This window comes from Heterodontus francisci, chromosome 31, assembly GCF_036365525.1.
Source record: "Heterodontus francisci isolate sHetFra1 chromosome 31, sHetFra1.hap1, whole genome shotgun sequence".
In the NCBI taxonomy this organism is placed as follows: domain Eukaryota; kingdom Metazoa; phylum Chordata; class Chondrichthyes; order Heterodontiformes; family Heterodontidae; genus Heterodontus; species Heterodontus francisci.
The window spans coordinates 47394220-47412843 of record NC_090401.1 but is presented as its reverse complement, the minus strand read 5'-3'; the positions used below and the strand labels follow the sequence as shown (position 1 = coordinate 47412843).

General features: G+C 42.3%; 1 protein-coding gene across 2 annotated transcripts in view; it reads right to left on the bottom strand.

Moving 5' to 3' along the window:
• The window catches only part of LOC137347235 (transcription elongation factor A protein 3-like), a 38147-nt gene that overhangs the window by 10381 nt on the left and 9142 nt on the right, over nt 1-18624 (bottom strand). Inside the window, exons 3-6 of one of the 2 annotated variants that reach the window (XM_068011497.1) lie at nt 11538-11643; nt 9991-10114; nt 3936-4013; nt 154-234 (exon numbers count right to left, since the gene is read on the bottom strand). In XM_068011497.1, coding sequence (XP_067867598.1) covers nt 154-234; nt 3936-4013; nt 9991-10114; nt 11538-11643 — 389 coding nt within the window. The remainder of the gene's footprint in view (nt 1-153; nt 235-3935; nt 4014-9990; nt 10115-11537; nt 11644-18624) is intronic. The other variant, XM_068011498.1, reaches the window with a different exon arrangement.

Genomic DNA, 18624 nt, shown 5'->3' with positions numbered 1-18624 from the left:
CGAGGCCGTCAAAACTAAAGTTTTATATCACCTAACCATTGCTTTCTGATTCACTTCATTTTCTATTTTATTTTCGAACCTTCCTGTTGTCTTACATTATGGTCCACGCCTTGGTTTCTGAATATAAAAATATATATATAACACTAATCTAACCTTTCTTCTTTCATATGGTCTGCTGAAGTTCTTCGAGGTGGTGAGGCAGCTGTTGGTGATTTGCTGTTGAATGAATCCCTCCTACAACACAGGAAAAGAAGGGTTTTAAGGCCATTTCATTTTACCCAGTCGACTGTCCTTACCAAAAGATGCCAAGGATGCGAAACAACAAGGAGGGACTTGAAATATCAGTACTCCTTTCACTGGAGTAGGGAAAGGTGAAAATGAGATTTAGTTGGGATTTTAAAAAATAAATATAGGAAGATTAGGGGTAAACTATTTCCTCTTGGTTAGGGAGTCAGTGACTAGAAGTTATCTATTTAAATTTGTCACTAAAAGTGAGGAGAGACTTAGGAAAAATTTCTTTATTCAGAGGGTTGTTGGAGTATGGAATACTTTGCTACAGGGAATAGTTCAGGCAGAGACCATTGCATCTTTTAAAGAGAAAGTGAATACATATTTTGAACAAAGGAAGATACAGGGGTATGGATTTAGAGAGGGAGATTGGGATTTCACGGAATCATAGAATCTTACAGAACTGTAAGAAACCATTTGGCTCATTGTGCCTGTGCTCGCTCTTTGAAAGAGCTTAGCTAATAGTCCCACTCCCCTGCTCTTTCCCCATAGACCTGCAATTTTTCCCCTTCAAGTATTTATCCAATTCCTTTTTCAAAGTTATCATTGAATCTACTTTCACTACCTTTTCGAGCATTGCTTTCCCAATCATAATAATTTGCTACATAAAAAAGTTTCATCTTATCTCTGACTTTTTGCCACCTGCCTTAAATCTGTGGAAACAGCTTCTCCTTATTTATTCTAACAAAGCTCTTCATGATTTTGAACATCTCTATTAAATCTGCTCTTAACCTTCTCTGCTCTAAAGAGAACAGCTGATCTAGTCTCTGCACATAACTGAAATCCCTCATCCCTGGTACCATTCTAGTAAATCTGCTCTGCATTTGCCTGGTTTGTTCTGGCACAGAGACAGCACAAGATACAATGCACTTCTTTCTGTGCTGTAACTATTTATGGTTCTAAGAAGGAATAAAATGAACAGACATTTCCCTTTAAGATTTACAGCTGGTTGGCAACTGAAGTTATGCACATGACCAAGATACAATCTTTGCCATCCACTGAGGCATATTTAAGTAAACAAAATGTTTTACATAAACCTAGAATTACCTATTAATATTCAAGTTATGTCTGTGTTCGTAAGTTCAAGTCTGGCAGTTGGCAGTAATATGCAAGGGACAGGTGAATGTTGGAATTTACTGCTGTGGTCTTGTCTGGAAATTTATTTTATTCATTGCCCAGTGGTGTGACTGATTCCAATACCATTGAAATATATAAAACAGTACAAGAGTTGGTTTGTGACCTTGTGGCTGAGGCTTTGATCCCACTGTTCTCAGTACTGGTAGGTTTTGTTGACTCTAGGCTCACTGACAAGAGGGGAAAGGTCCTTTTGGACAGAACACATCAGGGAAGGACGAAGTTCCTGTTTTGTCTTCTGATATAATGGAAACAAATGGGATCTTGCCTCCCCGACTGACTGAGGTTGTGTTCTTTGTTACTACCACTCAAGGCCAGGTAGCTCCAACATGTGGTCTCTGATCCATACTGGCATTGCTGATCTCAGCTGGGATACGGCTTGGGAGAACACCTACTAGAGGGGTGGAGGGAAGAATCAGCCAGTGATCCTACTCCTGACCCTAGCTGCAGGACACTGTGTGGATAGAAGATAAAATCAGGTCTGAACTCTGCAGTGCTGCTTTCCACAATCACTCTACCTCCTGATATGCACTGCCTCAGCTAAGACATGAGAAATGGTCTCTTGCATGAAGTACCAAAAGACGGTAGCATCAGCAAGAGTAAATATCTTCAAGAGAGGAATGAAGGCAACTGAAAGCGAGTGAAAGCAAGCCTGCTGTGATGATTTGGTCTCTATTCCTAATTTGCTCATGGGATAGAACAAGACAGTTACCTTTCATTTATCTTATCTGTTGAAGGTTTCCAATGACAGCTCCAAGGTGATTGATAGATGGGGATTTGCTAAATGAATCTTACCTGTGATGGAAAAGAATTGTGTTTTGGGCCTTTTCAGTGTTAATCATTCCTCCTGCTCAGGCATTTGATGTTATCATCATAAAACATTCACTGCTTTCCAGAATGTAATCATGAACCCCTCTCTGCCTCTCATTCACCCAAAAAAAAAGCTTAATGTGACTTGTGAAGATCACATCAGTGTTCATTAGAGCCACAGAGAACTCAATGAACTCTGGAAAGTGTCACAGTCAGCCTGTAAAATTGGCAACAGTGTTAATTTTATCAAAGTAATCATCATATGTAGTGCCAATGCCTATGCTTTTTTTTAAACCATTGCCTGTGTTTTATGTTCAGTAGTCCTTAATATCATTGTCTGGTGACATTGTGCAAATGGGACCATATTTCTGAAATCACTGAACAGATAACCATCTCATCTTCCTCCTTTAATGCTTCTTTCTTTGAGTCAACCATTGCCAAAGTTTCAAAACTAATCATTTCAATGGTTTGATCAGCCATGATCTAATTGGAAGGGTGGAACAGGCTCGAAGGGCTGAATGCCCTACTTCTGTTCCTATGTTAACAATACGGATGTCAAACTTTCCTGATGACTCCTTATTGACAGGGCACAGGTGATGCATGTCCTGAAGTGAAATGATGCCTTACAGACCAGAAGAGTTCCAGGTTTAATTTAGAATTAGTTTATTCCAGCCAAGCTTGAGCAAAGGATTCCAATTAACCTATGTAATTCTTTTTTGCATATATCACTTTCCTCCCTTCACCATTTATTGCTGTCCCTTAAGCTCCCATGAAGCATTTTGGAACAAATTACTACAATTAAGGTGCTATATAATCCAAGTTGTAGTTGTATGTGAGGCACTTTAAGATGGTGCTGTAAGATCTGATAAGGTGCTCCATGAATAAACATCTCACTGTCTTTCTCAAAGGCATTTGGCTAGGAATCAAGAAATCACTGTCCAGGGACTCCTGCTGACAGTTCAAGTGAGGACAAGATCTAACTAAGCTCACATATAAAGAACAACCAGAAGGGTTGGCAGTGCCCGTAGAACCCTACCCCAACAGGTTAGTGCCATCAGAATAGATTAGGGTTGGGGGTGGGGGGGGGGGTAATAAAGGCTACTTGTACATGCAAAGCATCAACAAATCCTGGAAACGAGTCATTAAACTGATGAGCTGATTTTTTCCATCACAGATGTTAACCATTTGGTTTTTTATTTACCTGTACAGACCATATGCTGTGAGAAGAAGAAATAGTTAGTATTGAGATGCGTCAGCATCAAAACTTTGTTGAAAGTAAAGGAGACTGGAACAGTGAATTGCCACAATCCTTAATAAAGCCAAGAAACAGACTGTCAATTTCACTTGAATGGAGAACACAATACAGAAAGACTGCACCTCAGCAATACTGAAGGGAATAAAACTTTTTAATTGCCCACAACTTCAATTAGTTCATATATTTTTTTTTAAATGCCAGTTTGCAACAGTTTAAAAGCATACCCTCGTCATGGAAAAAAGCTTTTGACAAACTTTGCTTTCCCTGAATTGGGGAAGAATAAAAGCCATTCATCACGGTCATCTCTACGAACATCATGCATAATTCAAGTCATGGTGCATTTTGACAAGATTTGTATCAGTCTGCTATTCATTCATTAAAGAAAATAGGAGAAATAATTCTTCAAGAGGTCTTTTCCCCTTTCATAAAGCAACAGAGCTTGTCCTACCTCTCCTCTGTGTCTGTAGAGTTCTTTCTGGAAGTAGGTGAGAGAGTCATTGGTGACATTGAGCTTGAAGAGTCTCTCCTGCAAAGTATTAGAACCGTTTAATAACAAAACTCTCAAGGACTACAAATAAGGCTGCAGTTATACTGCCACTTGTGCATCACTAACAGTTTACCCTTCAGAACAGCAGCATAGCTCCAGAACTAATCTTATTTTTCCGGTATTGTTCCGAAAGTCCAGGTCTAAGTGGCAGGATGAGGAAACCACTTCCACAGCTTAGCCACAAGGAATTTGCAAACATTTTCCCTTTTGGATGTCTAGAGCTTCTGAATGTTCAGCAAATTTTATTTCTTGCCTTTTCACTTGTACTCACATTGCCTGCTTTTGGTACAAGCATGCCACGTGCTAGTGTGCATAGGAATTGGAGGATTGATCGATTGAACACATGGCTGGAGAATTGGTGTAGGAGGGAGGGCATAAAATTTCTGAGGCAGTGGGACCCATTCTGGGGCAGGTGGGACCTTACAAGATGGACAGGCTACACCTTAACAGGACCAGAACTAACATCCTCGCAGGGAGATTTGCTAGTGCTGTTGGGGAGGGTTTAAACTAGCTTGTCAGGGGGATGGGAACCTGAAGGGTAGCTCAAATTGGAAGGAAGCAAAGTTGGTAACAGGAGGTAGAAAAATAGCAAATGACATTAGAAAGCAGGCAAAACAAAGGCGAGCATCAACTAAGCTTAGAATGCAGAATGTCAAGACAAGGTTAAGGGCACTCTACCTGAACGCACGCAGCATTCGCAACAAAGTAGAGGACTTAAAGACCCAAACAGAAGTAAATGGGTATGATCTAATTGCCATAACAGAAACGTGGCTGGAGGGTGACCAAGACTGGAAACTGAATATTCAAGGATATTCGATATTTAGGAAGGACAGGCAAAAAGGAAAAGGAGGTGGTGTTGCGCTGATAAGGGGTAGGATCAGTATATTAGTAAGGGAGGATCTCAGATCGGAAGAACAAAATGTGGAATCTGTTTGGGTGGAGCTAAGAAACAGCAAGGGGCAGCAAACATTTGTAGGAGTTGTTTATAGGCCACCAAACAGTAGTGGTAGTGTGGGGCATGGCATCAATCAGGAGATTAGAGAAACATATAGGATGGGTAATACAATAATCATGGGTGAATTCAATCTACATATAGACTGGGTAAACCTTACTAATATACTGATCCTATCCCTTATCAGCGCAACACCACCTCCTTTTCCTTTTTGCCTGTCCTTCCTAAATATCGAATATCCTTGAATATTCAGTTATCCACTAATGCTGTGGAGGAGAAGTTTCTGGAGTGTGTTAGGGATGGTTTTCGGGAGCAGTATGTTGAGGAACCGACTAGAGAACAGTCTATTTTAGATCTAGTATTATGTAATGAGAAAGGGCTAATTAATAATATTGTTGTAAAAGAACCTTTATGGATGAGTGACCAGAATATGATAGAATTTTACATTATGTTTGAAAGTAAGATAGTTCAATCTGAAGTCAGGGTGTTAAATTTGAATAAAGGAAATTATGACAGTATGAGGGGCAAATTGGTTGAGGTGGATTAGGAAAATACATTAAAAGGTATGACAGTACATAGGAAATGGATAGTCTTTAAAGAAATATTACATAGTTTACAGCAACTATACATTCCTTGAAGGTTCAAAAATCCCAAAACTATAGGCAGTCAACTGTGAATAACAAAGAAAGTTAAGGATTGTAAAAGATTAAAAGAAAAGGCCTATAAAGCTGCCAGAAATAGTAGTAAACCTGAGGATTGGGAGGATTTTAGAATACAGCAAAGTAGGATGAAGAAACTGATAAAGAAAGGGAAGTTAGAATATGAATATAAGCGAGCAAAAAATTTAAGGGCCGAATGGCCTACTCCTGCTCCTATTTTCTATTAAATAAAAAAGCTTCTATATGTACGTAAAAAGGAAACGTTTGGCTAAGACAAACGTGGGTCCATTACAGGCAGAGTCAGGAGAATTGATAATGGGGAATAGAGAAATGGCAGAGAAGCTAAATGATCACTTTGTGTCTGTCTTCACTGAGGAAGATACAAGAAATCTCCCAGAATTAGAGATCCAAGGGATTAAGGGGAATGAGGAATTGAAGAAAATTAGTATTAGTAAGATGGTTGTATTGGAGAAATTAATGGGGCTGAAGGTTGATAAGTCCCCAGGACCTGATATGCTACATCCCAGAGTGTTGAAAGAGATAGCTATGGGATAGTGGATGCATTGGTGATCATCTTCCAAAATTCTATAGATTCTGGAGCAATTCCTGCAGATTGGAAGGTCGCAAATGTCACCCCACTATTTAAGGAGGAAGGGAGGGAGAGAGAAAGCAGGGAATTACAGGCCTGTTAGCCTTACATCAGTTATTGGGAAAATGCTAGAATCTATTCTAAAGGATGTGATAAATGGACACTTGGATAATAATGATCTGATTGGACATAGTCAACATGGATTGATGAATGGGAAATCATGTTTGATGAAATTGTTGGTGTTTTTTGAGGACGTTACTAAGAGCACTGATAAAGAGGAGTCGGTGGACGTGGTATACTTGGATTATCAAAAAGGCCTTTGATAAAGTCCTGAACAGGAGGTTAGTTAGCAAAATTAAAGCACATGGAATAGGTGGTAATATACTGGCATGGTTAACAGGCAGAAAAGAGAGAGTAGGAATAAACGGGTCATTCTCGCTTTGGCAGGTAAGTGGGGAACCGCAGGGATCAGTGCTTGGGCCCCAGCTGTTCACAATATATATCAATGATTTGGATGTGGGGACCAAATGTAATATTTTCAAGTTCGCAGATGACACAAAACTAGGTGGGAATGTGCGTTGTGCGGAAGATGCAAAGCAGCTTCAAGGGGATTTGGAAAGACTTTGTGAATGGGCAAGAACGTGGCAGATGGAATATAATGTGGAAAAATGTGAGGTTATCCACTTTGGTAGGAGGAATAGATGTGCAGAGTATTTCTTAAATGGTAAGAGATTAGAAAGTGTAGATGTACAAAGGGACCCGGGTGTCCTTGTCAATAAGTCACTGAAAGCTAACATGCAGGTGCAGCAAGCAATTAAGACGACTAATAGTATGTTAGCCTTTCTCGCAAGAGGATTTGAGTACAGGAGTAGTGAAGTCTTGCTTCAATTGTATAGAACCTTGGTTAAACCGCTCCTGGAGTGCTGTGTGCAATTTTGGTCCCCTTACCTTAGGAAGAATATTATTGCCATAGAGGGAGCGCAATGAAGGTGCATCAGACTTGTTCCCGGGATGGCAGGGCTGTCCTATGAAGAGAAATTGGGGAAACTGGGCCTGTATTCTTTAGAGTTTCAAAGAATGAGAGGTGATCTCATTGAAACCTACAAAATACTTAAACGGATAGACAGGGTAGATGCAGCGAAGATGTTTTCCCTGGCTGGGGAGTCTAGAACCAGGGGACACAATTTCAAAATAAGGGGGAAGACACTTCGGACAGAGATGAGGAGAAATTTCTTTCCTCAGAGGATTGTGAATCATTGAAATTCTCTACCCCAGAGGGCTCTGGAAGCTCTGTCATTGAGTATGTTTAAAGCAGAGTTTGACAGATTTCTAAATACAAATGACATAAAGGGATATGAGGATAGTGTGGGAAAAAGGCATTGAAGTGGAAGATCAGCCATGATCATATTGAATGGTGGGGCAGGCTCAATGGGCTGAATGGCCTACTCCTGCTTCTGTATTCCTATGCCTACAAAAATATCCAAATCAGAGACTTTCTTGGAATCTGAGGACAGTGTACCTCGATGTAACTGCTGCATGTGTATTTAGGAAATAGCTTGATATTATAAAGGGAAGATGGGAGGATTTGGTTTCTGGAGAGGCAAGTTTAAAGGGTCTTCTTCACCCAAACCTAGTAATGATCACATGGTTAAAGTGTGATTTACTCCAATGGGTCATTATAAAAAGAATTCTTTATCAGCCTGAAATGCAGTTAAATGGCAGCCTCTCATTTACAACATTAAACTCAAACACTAAACACTTGCTTTACAGGCAACAAATTAGTTTTGAATTATAGTCATTGTTGTCATGTAGGAAAGGTGGCAGCCAATTTGCACACAGCAAGCTCCCCCAAACGATAAAGATCAAATAATTTGTTTTTGGCGATGGGTTCAGGGATCAATATCAGCAGAGGATACCATAGAGAATGCTACCGCTCTTCTCTGAAATAGTGCCATGGGATATTTTACGTCCACCTGAGGCTGCAGACGGGACCTCAGTTTAATGTCTCATTGGTAAGTAAGGTAAAGGGCCACTTCCATCGCTGGAGATGCCCACTGACGCCCAACAGCCAGTCACCTCCCACCTAGGAAGTCATCCAGAAGAAGAATGGAATATGTCCAAGGAGATACAACAGGGTTAATTTTCTGATTTCTCGCTACTACGGGGACTCTTGCCTATCAAGGGTACATTTTGAAAGATCAGATGTGCGCTATGCATGATTTTCCAGCCACTCATTTAAATTAGTTCCACATCCAGCTCTCCGCTTCTCCAAAACTGTTGAAAAATGCAGAGTCAACAGTATAACTCAACACTGCCAGTTCACCTTGCTTTAAATCTGGGACCAGGATCAAACTGCTACAGAAATAACAACAACTTGCACTTATATAGGAGTAGTAAAACGTCTTTAGGCACTTCACAGAAGGTCAAACAAAATTTGACACCGAGCCACATAGGAGACCAAGGTGGCCAAAACCTTGGTCATAGTGTTACGTTTTAATGAGTGACTTAAAGGAGGAGAGAGAGGTAGAGAGGCAGAGAGGTAGAGAGGCAGAGAGGCAGGGAAGTTTAGGGAGGCAGTTCCAGAGCTTAGGGCCTAAACGGAGATCGATAGATTTTCAGGCACTAAAGGAGATCAAGGGATATCATTAATAAATCATACAGTATCCTGGGCTTTATTAATAGGGGCATAGAGTACATGAGCAAGGAAGTTATGTTGAACTTGTATAAGACACTAGTTCAGCCTCAGCTGGAGTATTGCGTACAGTTCTGGACACGCACTTTAGGAAAGACACGAGGGCATTGAAGAGAATACAGAAAAGATTCACAAAAATTGTTCCAGGGATGAGGAATTTCAGTTGTGAAGATAGATTGGAGAAGATAGGACTGTTTTCCTTGGAGAAGACTGAGAGGTGGTTTGATATAGGTATTCAAAATCACAAGGGGTCTGGACAGAGTAGATAGAAACTGGTGAAAGGATCGAGAACAAGAGGGCACAGATTTAAAGTATGTGGTAAGAGAAGCAAAAGTGACAGGAGGAAAACTTTTTCACGCTGCGAGTGGTTAAGGTCTGAAATGCGCTGCCTGAGAATGTGGTGGAGGCAGGTTCAATTGAAGCATTAAAAAGGGAATTAGACAGTTATATGAAAAGGAAGAATGTGCTGGGGTACAGGGAGAAGGCAGGGGAATGGAACTGAGTGAATTGCTCTTTCAGAGAGCCGGTACAGACACGATGGGCTGAAGGGCCTCCTTCTGCACTGTAACAATTCTGTGATTCTGTGATATGGGGATAGGGAGGGAAAGTGTAGCAGCTCAGCCACATTCTTACTGATTGGCGAAGTAGGCGTAAGTGGCAGTAAGGCCTACTCCTGCTGTTATTTCTTGTGTAGACAGCTGACGGTACAACAATTGCATTGAATTACACTAGAAGTACATATTACTCGGAAAATCACTTTCCTTCCAGTGCTCCAGCCTAAGCAGCTGGGGAAAACATTTACTTAAAACATGTTCAAGACATTAGCCTCATAGAATCTTACAGTAGCAAGTGCATGTCCAATTGCCTTTTGAAAGTTCCTGTGAAATACTTTCAGGTAGTGCATTCCAGGTTACAGCAACCCTCTGTGTGAAAAAATTTTTCAATTCCCCTTTAGTTCTTTCCAATTATATTAAATCTACAACCTCTAGTTACTGACCCACTTGTCATTGTTACTTTAACCATATTATTACAGTACAGTGCAGGATGATGACATATCCCCTTACCTCTCCACATATTTCTCTTTTGAATGTTTTGGGGGCTTTGGGGACACTACTGGTGACTTGTCTTTCTTCTCACCCACTTTCCTTGCTGCTTTCTCAGTCTTGTGATTAACCGGAATTTCTGAGGCTGAAAGAGAAAAGCATTGAGATACGTTTTGATTCTATCTTGGTGTTTACAGTGAGTCCACAGTAATCAGTAGGATCAGTTGCATCAGTAAGAAGAAAAGTTAAAACAGACTGGAGATGTTGCCTATAATCAGTTGATGGATATAAAGTTGATTTTTAAATATAGGATATAGCAACATAATTGGGAGAGCCTTCAGCATTCAAGAGCCACTGAATGGACAGAGCTTGCAACCACATTGTGACAGCCTTGCAAAATGTTGATGGCTCTTGGAGGTGAGACTTCTTGCCTCAGAGGGGTGGAAATCCCAACCAAGGCCAATCAAGGGCCTGGGCCAGGAAAAATTGCTGCGGGGCTTCCAGGCCCGACAGAGGCGGGCTCTCCTCCAACTTTTCAGCCAGTGGGTGGGGCCACTGCCTTAGCATAAAATTTTGGGCATTGTTTTTGTAGGCAAACATGGTAGTCATTTTTTCATGCAGCAATGTCACACAAACAGGAGTGAAATGAATAACCAATAAGGGAGAAATGTTGGCACGTCACTGGGAGAGCAGTCTACATTTCTTCAAATAATGCCATGTAATCTTCAACATGCACCTGAACTCAAAAGTTGGGCATTGGCTTAATATTTCATCAAACAATTCAGCATTCCCTCCATAATGCCCTTAACCAAGGCCAGTAAACAACAGAGTATCTGGTCACTATCACTGCGAATTGTGGGACCTTGCTACATGCAAAATTGGCAGCCGTGTTTCCTACATTACAATAAAGACTACACCTCAAAAGTACTTAATTGGCTGTAAGCACTTTGGGACATCCTGGGTTTGTATGTTTGAAGTGTAGTCTCTGTTGGAATACAGAAAACACAGCAGCCAATTTGTAAAAAGCAAGATCCCACAAACAACATGATAACAAGCAGATAATCTGTTTTAGTGAAGTTGGTTGAGGGATAAATATTGGTCAGGACAACAGGGAGAACTCCTCTGCTCTTCTTCAAAATAGTGCCTTGGGACCTGTTACATCCACCCGAGGGGGCAGACAAGCCTTGGTTTAATGGCTCATCCAAAAGACGGCACCTTCGACTGTGGGGCACTCCCACAGTACAGCACTGGAGCGTCAACCTTGATTTTGTACTCTGAAACAGAGCATGAACCCACCAGAGTGTTATCCCTTGGCGAAGCTATCTTCATGGGTCCTCATTAAATCCACACACACCAACTGATTAGATGGAAGACTGATGTGCATTTAGGGTGTTTAAGATTAATGAAGTGAATTATCAAACTTATTACTGTTTCTCGTTGTATGAATCTGGGTAACGGGTAAAGGACATTTCCAAAATGGATTTGTTGTTTTCAAGGGCGAGGCTTATTTTTGTAAGTGAAATACGCCTATAACAGTGGAGTTCCTGCACTGATCATGGCTGTCTTACCGAGAAGCTTCTTCCAGTTTTTGATGAGAATTTTAGCTAGGGTGATGACTTCCTCATCTGTGCTGTGCTTACGCATTGCGTTTACGGACATCCCGATTCTTGTACTCTGGTCAAAGATAAAGAGGGATGTCTAACTCAATTGGGACAACTCAAGCATTCCTCATCTCACACACAGTAGCAAGTAGCAGATGCAATTGCAACAAGTTGGATTGAAATAAAAGTTCTTACCAACTGACCAACCAGATGTTGTCTTGGTCACTGGGGGGGGGGAGGACATGGGGGTGCAAACAGCACCGCAGCATTTACATATGCAAGGTAGAGTCACAGAATTGGTTACCAACTCTTGTTGGACATATTCCTGGAGGTTTCATCACATGATCTCCTACCTCCCCACCCCCAGCATAGCCAATATTTTTCTAACTAATAAATGAAAAAGTGTTAAAAGAAATTGGGAAAACAATTTTTTTTTTTTTTTAAAACACCCCCATGATTTTTCTCTTTGGGTTCAGAACCATAGAAAAGTTACAGCACAGAAAGAGGTTATTCAGCCCATCTTGTCTGCACCAGCTGAAAAAACTAGGCGCCCATTCTAACCCCACCTTCCAGCACCTGGTCCGTAGCCTTGCAGGTTATAGCACTTCAGGTGCAGGTCTACGTACCTTTTAAATGAGTTGAGGGTTTCTGCCTCCGCCACCGATCCGGGCAGCGAATCACAAGCACCTACCACCCTTTGGGTGAAAATGTTTTTCCTCAGGTCCCCTCTAATCCTTCTGCCAATCACCTTAAATCTGTGCCCCCTGCTAATTGACCTCTTCACTAGGGGAAGCAGGTTCTCCTGTCTACTCTATCTAGGCCCCTCATAATTTTGCATGATTCAATTAAGTCACCCCTTAGCCTCCTCTGTTCTAAGAAAAACAACCCTAGCCTATCCAATCTTTCCTCATAGCTGCAACTTTCAAGCCCTGGCAACATTCTTGTAAATCTTCTCTGTACTCTCTCCAGAGCAATTATGTCCTTCCTGTAACCTGGTGACCAGGACTGTACACAATACTCCAGCTGTGGCCTAACCAGCATTTTATCTCTGCTTTTGTATTCTATACCTCGGCCAATAAAGGAAAGCATTCCATATACCTTCTTCACCACTTTATTTACCTGTCCTGCCATCTTCAGGAACCTGTGGACATGCACTCCAAGGTCTCTCACTTCCCCTACCCCTTTCAATATCCTACTGTTTATTGTGTATTCCTTAGCTTTGTTTGCCGTCCCCAAATGCATTACCTCACACTTCTCCAGGTTGAATTCCATTTGCCACTTTTCCGCCCACTCAACCAAACCATTGATATCATTCTGGAGTCTAAAGCTATCCTCTTCACTATTAACTACACGGCCAATTTTTGTGTCATCTGCAAATTTTCCAATCATACCTCCCACATTTAAGTCCAAATCATTAATATATACCACAAACAGCAAGGGACCAACACTGAGCCCTGTGGACCACCACTGGAAACCACTTTCCATTTGCAAAAACATCCGTTGTCCATTACTCTTTGTTTCCTGTCACTGAGCCAATTTTGGATCTGACTCGCCACATTCTCCTGAATCCCATGGTTTTTACTTTTTTTTTTGACCAGTCTGCCATGTGGGACCTTGTCAAATGCCTTGCTAAAATCCATGTAGACAACATCCACTGCACTACCCTCATCAATCTTCTTTGTTACTTCCTCAAAAATTTTAATTAAGATAGTAAGACACTACCTTCCCTTAACAAATCCACACTGACTATCCCTGATTAACCTGTGCCTTTCTAAGTGGCAATTTAGCCCATCTCTCAGAATTGATTCTAATAATTTGCCCACCAGAGGTCAGACTGACCGGCCTATAATTATTTGGCCTATCCCTCGCATCCTTTTTAAACAATGGCAAAAAATTCACAGACCTCCAATCCTCTGGTATCTCGCCTGTATCTAGTGAGGATATGAAAATGATCCTCTGAGCATCTGCTATTTCCTCCCTGGTTTCCTTTAACAGCTTGAGATACAATCCATCCAGCATTGGTGATTTATCCACTTTCAAGGATGTCAGACCCTCTAGTACTTCCTCTCTCATTGTGCTTATCGTATCTAATATTTCACACTCCTCCTCTTTAACTACAATGTCTGCATCATCCCTATCCTTTGTGAAGACAGAGACCAAGTACTCTGCCCACATCTTCAGCATCCATGCATAAGTTACCTTTTCCATCTCTGATAGGCCCTACCCGTTCCTTAGTTATCCTCGTGCTTGTAATGTACTGATAAAACATCTAAGTTTTCCTTGATTTTACCTGCCAATATTTTTCATGTCCTCTCTTTGCTTTCCTAATTTCCTCGCTTACTTCAACCCTGCATTTTCTGTACTCCTCTCGGCTTTCTAAAGTATTAAGTTTTTTGTGACTGTCTTCAGCCACTGCTGTGTGGTCCTTTTTACACAAGTTTTGTTCAATGTCCTGTAAGAGTTCAAATAGTGTTCCGTATGACAAAAATAATATGTTTCCATTTGGCAGGTGTGGTTTCCTTTACATAATGCTAAATCTAACTGTATTATGGCCACTATCTCCAATTTGGTGACCCACTGCTACTTCATCCACTTGCCCAGCTTCATTTCCTAAGACTAAATCTAGAATTGGGCTTGTTACATGCTGGCTAAAAAAGTTCTCTTGATAGCAGTTCAAGGATTTTGTGCCTTCTGTGCCCTTCACATTGATTGTATCTCAGTTGACAGTAGGGTAGTTGAAATCCCAACTATTATTGCCCTTGCTATGACCAGGTAAGAAAGAGGTCTAGGGTTCTCTTTCAGCCTTCACCTGGTCTTACTGCAACAGAGTTTTAATTTTAAACACACTGTTTTTAGCTCCCCCTTGGTGAATCCTTGTTCACCGCTTTCCAATTAAATGGCAAAGCAACCAACACAAACAGGCTTTCTTAGGTTTAAAGAAGAAAAGTTGAAATTTATTAAACTTAAACTCTAATTCGGTTAACGCCTACGGATACAGGACACGCCCACACTAGCATGCATATGCGATACACACATGCAAATAGAGACAGAAAAGAGAATTAAAAATAAAGTGGAAAAGTTTGAGGCAATATCTGAAGCGTTGTTGTTCAGTTCTTCGAGCTCACTGTAGAATCCTTGATTGTGATATTCTTGCTTTTCGTTGGGACCCAGTATTCTTAAACCTTGTTTGTTGTAGGAGACTGTTCTCTCTTAGGGTCCATGTGTCTTCAGTGGATTCCGAGGCTTGTGAGAAAGAGATGGGAGCAGAAAAGAGAGATCTTTTCAGTCCAGGAGCAAACAGACTTTTTGCCCAAACCGTTTGTACAAATTCAAACGCTCAGGTTGCCCAGCAGGTTAGTCATGTTTGTGTATTCGACTATCTTAGCAGTCAATCTGGAATGCGAGTTCCCCCAACTTCAACATCTGGTGATTAAAAGTCCATTGTGGGTTGAATGTCAGGGAATGGCTGCTTTGTCCTTCCAATCACTGTCTGTTAATATGCAAATGTCTTTTCCAGCCACAGCTGATCTGTTTAACAAGTCCTTCCTTCATTCCAGTAACAGTTTAAAATCAATTTACATGACAAAATTAATGTGCCTCATTCTTGGCAGGTGGGGGCCTAGCATGACACCCAATTGTTTTTGCACTCAGAAATTTGCCTACATATTTGTTCTTCTATCTCCCTCTACAGTACACTCTTAGTAGTGTGGCTTCCCCTTTTTTTTTTAAAATTCTGAGCTCAACCTACATGACCTCATCTGATGATTCATTTAGCATATCATCCCTCCTCACAGCTGTCCTTCCATGACAGCACTTCTGATATGTCTTCATTTTTCCTCAACCGAGGACTTCCCCCCCCTCCCCCCCCCCCCCCCACACTGTGGTTGACAGGGCCCTCAACCGTTTCCGGCCCATTTCCCACACCTCGACCCTCACCCCTTCCCCTCCCTCCCAGAACCATGACAGGGTTCCCCTTGTCCTCACTTTCCACCCCATCAGCCTCCATATCCAAAGGATCATCCTCTGCCATTTCCGCCACCTCCAGCGTGATGCCTCCCTTCCATTCAGCATTCCGAAGGGATCATTCCCTCCGTGAAGCCCTGGTCCACTCCTCCATTACCCCCACCACCTCATCCCCTTCCCATGGCACCTTCCCCTGCAATCGCAGGTGGTGTAATACCTGCCCATTTACCTCCTCTCTCCTCACTATCCCAGGCCCCAAACACTCCTTTCAGGTGAAGCAGCAAATTACTTGTACTTCTTTCAATGTAGTATACTGTATTCGCTGCTCACAATGTGGTCTCCTCTACATTGGGGAGACCAAATGCACACTGGATGAACGCTTTGCGGAACACCTCCGCTCAGTCCGCAAGCAGGACCCCGAGCTTCCGGTTGCTTGCCATTTCAACACTCCCCTCTGCTCTCATGCTCACATTTCTGTCCTGTGATTGCTGCAGTGTTCCAGTGAACATCAACACAAGCTCGAGGAACAGCATCTCATTTACCGATTAGGCACACTACAGCCTGCCGGTCAAAACATTGAGTTCAATAATTTCAGAGCATGATGGGCCCCCCATTTTACTTTTATTTTCAGTTATTTTTTTTTTCCTTTAAAAAATTTTTTTTTTGTGTGTTTATTTTATTTTATTTCATCGTAGTTTGTTCAGTTTGCTTACCCACTTTTTTTTCATGTTTGTACTTGCGGCTGTTCAACCTTCAGTTCATTAACACCCTATCTGGACTAAAACTTTGTCTTTCAACACACCATTAGCATATTGTTTGCCTTTGCTCCATGACCTTCTGGTCAGCTATTCTGTGACCTAGTCCTATTTACACCTTCTCCTTTGTTATCTCTTGCCCCACCCCCATTTTACTTTCTTATAACCTTTTACATTTCTAATATTTGCCAGTTCAGAAGAAGGGTCACTGATCTGAAATGTTAACTCTGCTTCTCTCTCCACAGATGCTGCCAGACCTGCTGAGTATTTCCAGCATTTCTTGTTTTTACTCCTGACAGCTGTAATTGATTCTTTAACCAATAATGCTACACCCACTCCTTTTTTAATCGCCCTTTCTATCCTGTCTGAAAACTCTATATTCAGGGATGTTGACCTGCCATTTTTGCCCCTCTTTAAGCCAAGTTTCCATTATAGCCAATCAGCTCCAGACCTCATTACAGCCTTGGTTCAAACATGGACAAAAGAGCTGAACACAAGAGGTGAGGTGATAGTGACTGCCCTTGACATCAAGGCAGCATCTGACCAAGTATGGCAACAATGAGCCCGAGCAAAACTGGAGTCAATGGGAATCAGGGGAAAAATTCCCCGCTGGTCGGAGTCATACCTAGCGCAAAGGAAGATGGTTGTGATTGTTGGAGGTCAATCATTTCAGCTCCAGGACATCATTGCAGGAGTTCCTCAGGGTAGTGTCCTAGGCCCAACCATTTTCAGCTACTTCATCAATGACCTTCCTTCAATCATAAGGTCAGAAGCGGGGATGCTCGCTGATGATTGCACAATGTTCAGCACCATTTGCAACTCCTCAGATACTGAAGCAGTCCGTGTAGAAATGCAGCAAGAGCTAGACAACATCCAGGCTTGGGCTGATAAGTGGCAAGTAGCATTCGTGCCACACAAGTGTCAGGCAATGACCATCTCCAACAAGAGAGAATCTAACCACCTCCCCTTGACATTCAATGGCATTACAATCACTGAATCCCCCACTATCAACATCCTGGGGGTTACCATTGACCAGAAACTGAACTGGAGTAGCCATATAAATACCGTGGCTACAAGGTCAGGTCAGAGGCTAGGAATCCTGCGGTGAGTAACTCACCTCCTGACTCCCCAAAGCCTGCCCACCATCTACAAGGCACAAGTCAGGAGTGTGATGGGATACTCTCCACCTGCCCGGATGGGTGCAGCTCCAACAACACTTATGAAGCTCGCACCATCCAGGACAAAGCAGCCCGCTTGATTGGCACCCCATCTACAAACATTCACGCCCTCCACCACTGACGCACAATAGCAGCAGTGTGTACCATCTACAAGATGCACTGCAGCAATGCAACAAGACTTCTTCGATGGCACCTTCCAAACCCGCGACCTCTGCCACCTAGAAGGACAAGGGCAGCAGATTCATGGGAACACTACTACCTACAAGTTCCCTTCCAAGCCACACACCAACCTGACTTGGAACTATATCGCCGTTCCTTCACTGTCGCTGGGTCAAAATCCTGGAACTCCCTTCCTAACAGCACTGTAGATGTACCTACCCCACATGGACTGCAGTGGTTCAAGGCAGCAGCTCACCACTACCTTCTCAAGGGCAATTAGGGATGGCAATAAATGCTGGTCCTGCCAGCGATGCCCACATCCCAAAAACGAATTTTAAAAAAAACAAACGCCTGTCTCTTCCCCAAACTAAAGAATCCCCAACCACAATTGCTCTCCTGTCTTTTCTCCTCCCTCCCTGCACAGCTGAGCCAGCCATGGTGCTCTGGTCATGGCTCTCGCTGCAGTCTCCAGAGGAACCTTCTCCCGTATCGGTATACAGAACTGAATACCAGTTAGAAAGTGGAATGCCCTCCGGGGTCTCCTGCACTACCTGCCTTGTCTTTCTTGTCTGTCTGGCAGCCACCCAGTCCCTCTCTGCCTGTGCTCTCTCAAGCTGTGGGGTGACCACCTCCTGAAACAGGCCTCCACGTATCGCTCATCCTTGCGAATGCACCTCAGTGAAACCAGCTGCTTCTTGAGTTCTAAGATTTGGCGCTCAAGTGTTTGCATTTGGTGGCATTTTCTGTACATGTAGTTGTCCAGGACATGGGTAGGGTCCTGGAGTCCCCACTTGGCACAGGATGTGCATTTGACGGGGGTGAGCATCTCTGCCATATCTCGAATTATTTATTTATTGCACTAAAATTGGAAGCTAAATAAACACAATAAAATGGTTATAAATAGAATGAACAAACGAGTAACTACCTACCGACTACTAGTATTTTAGTTTTTACTTAGTAGATCGACATAAATGTTGGATAAAAATTAAAAATCAGCAG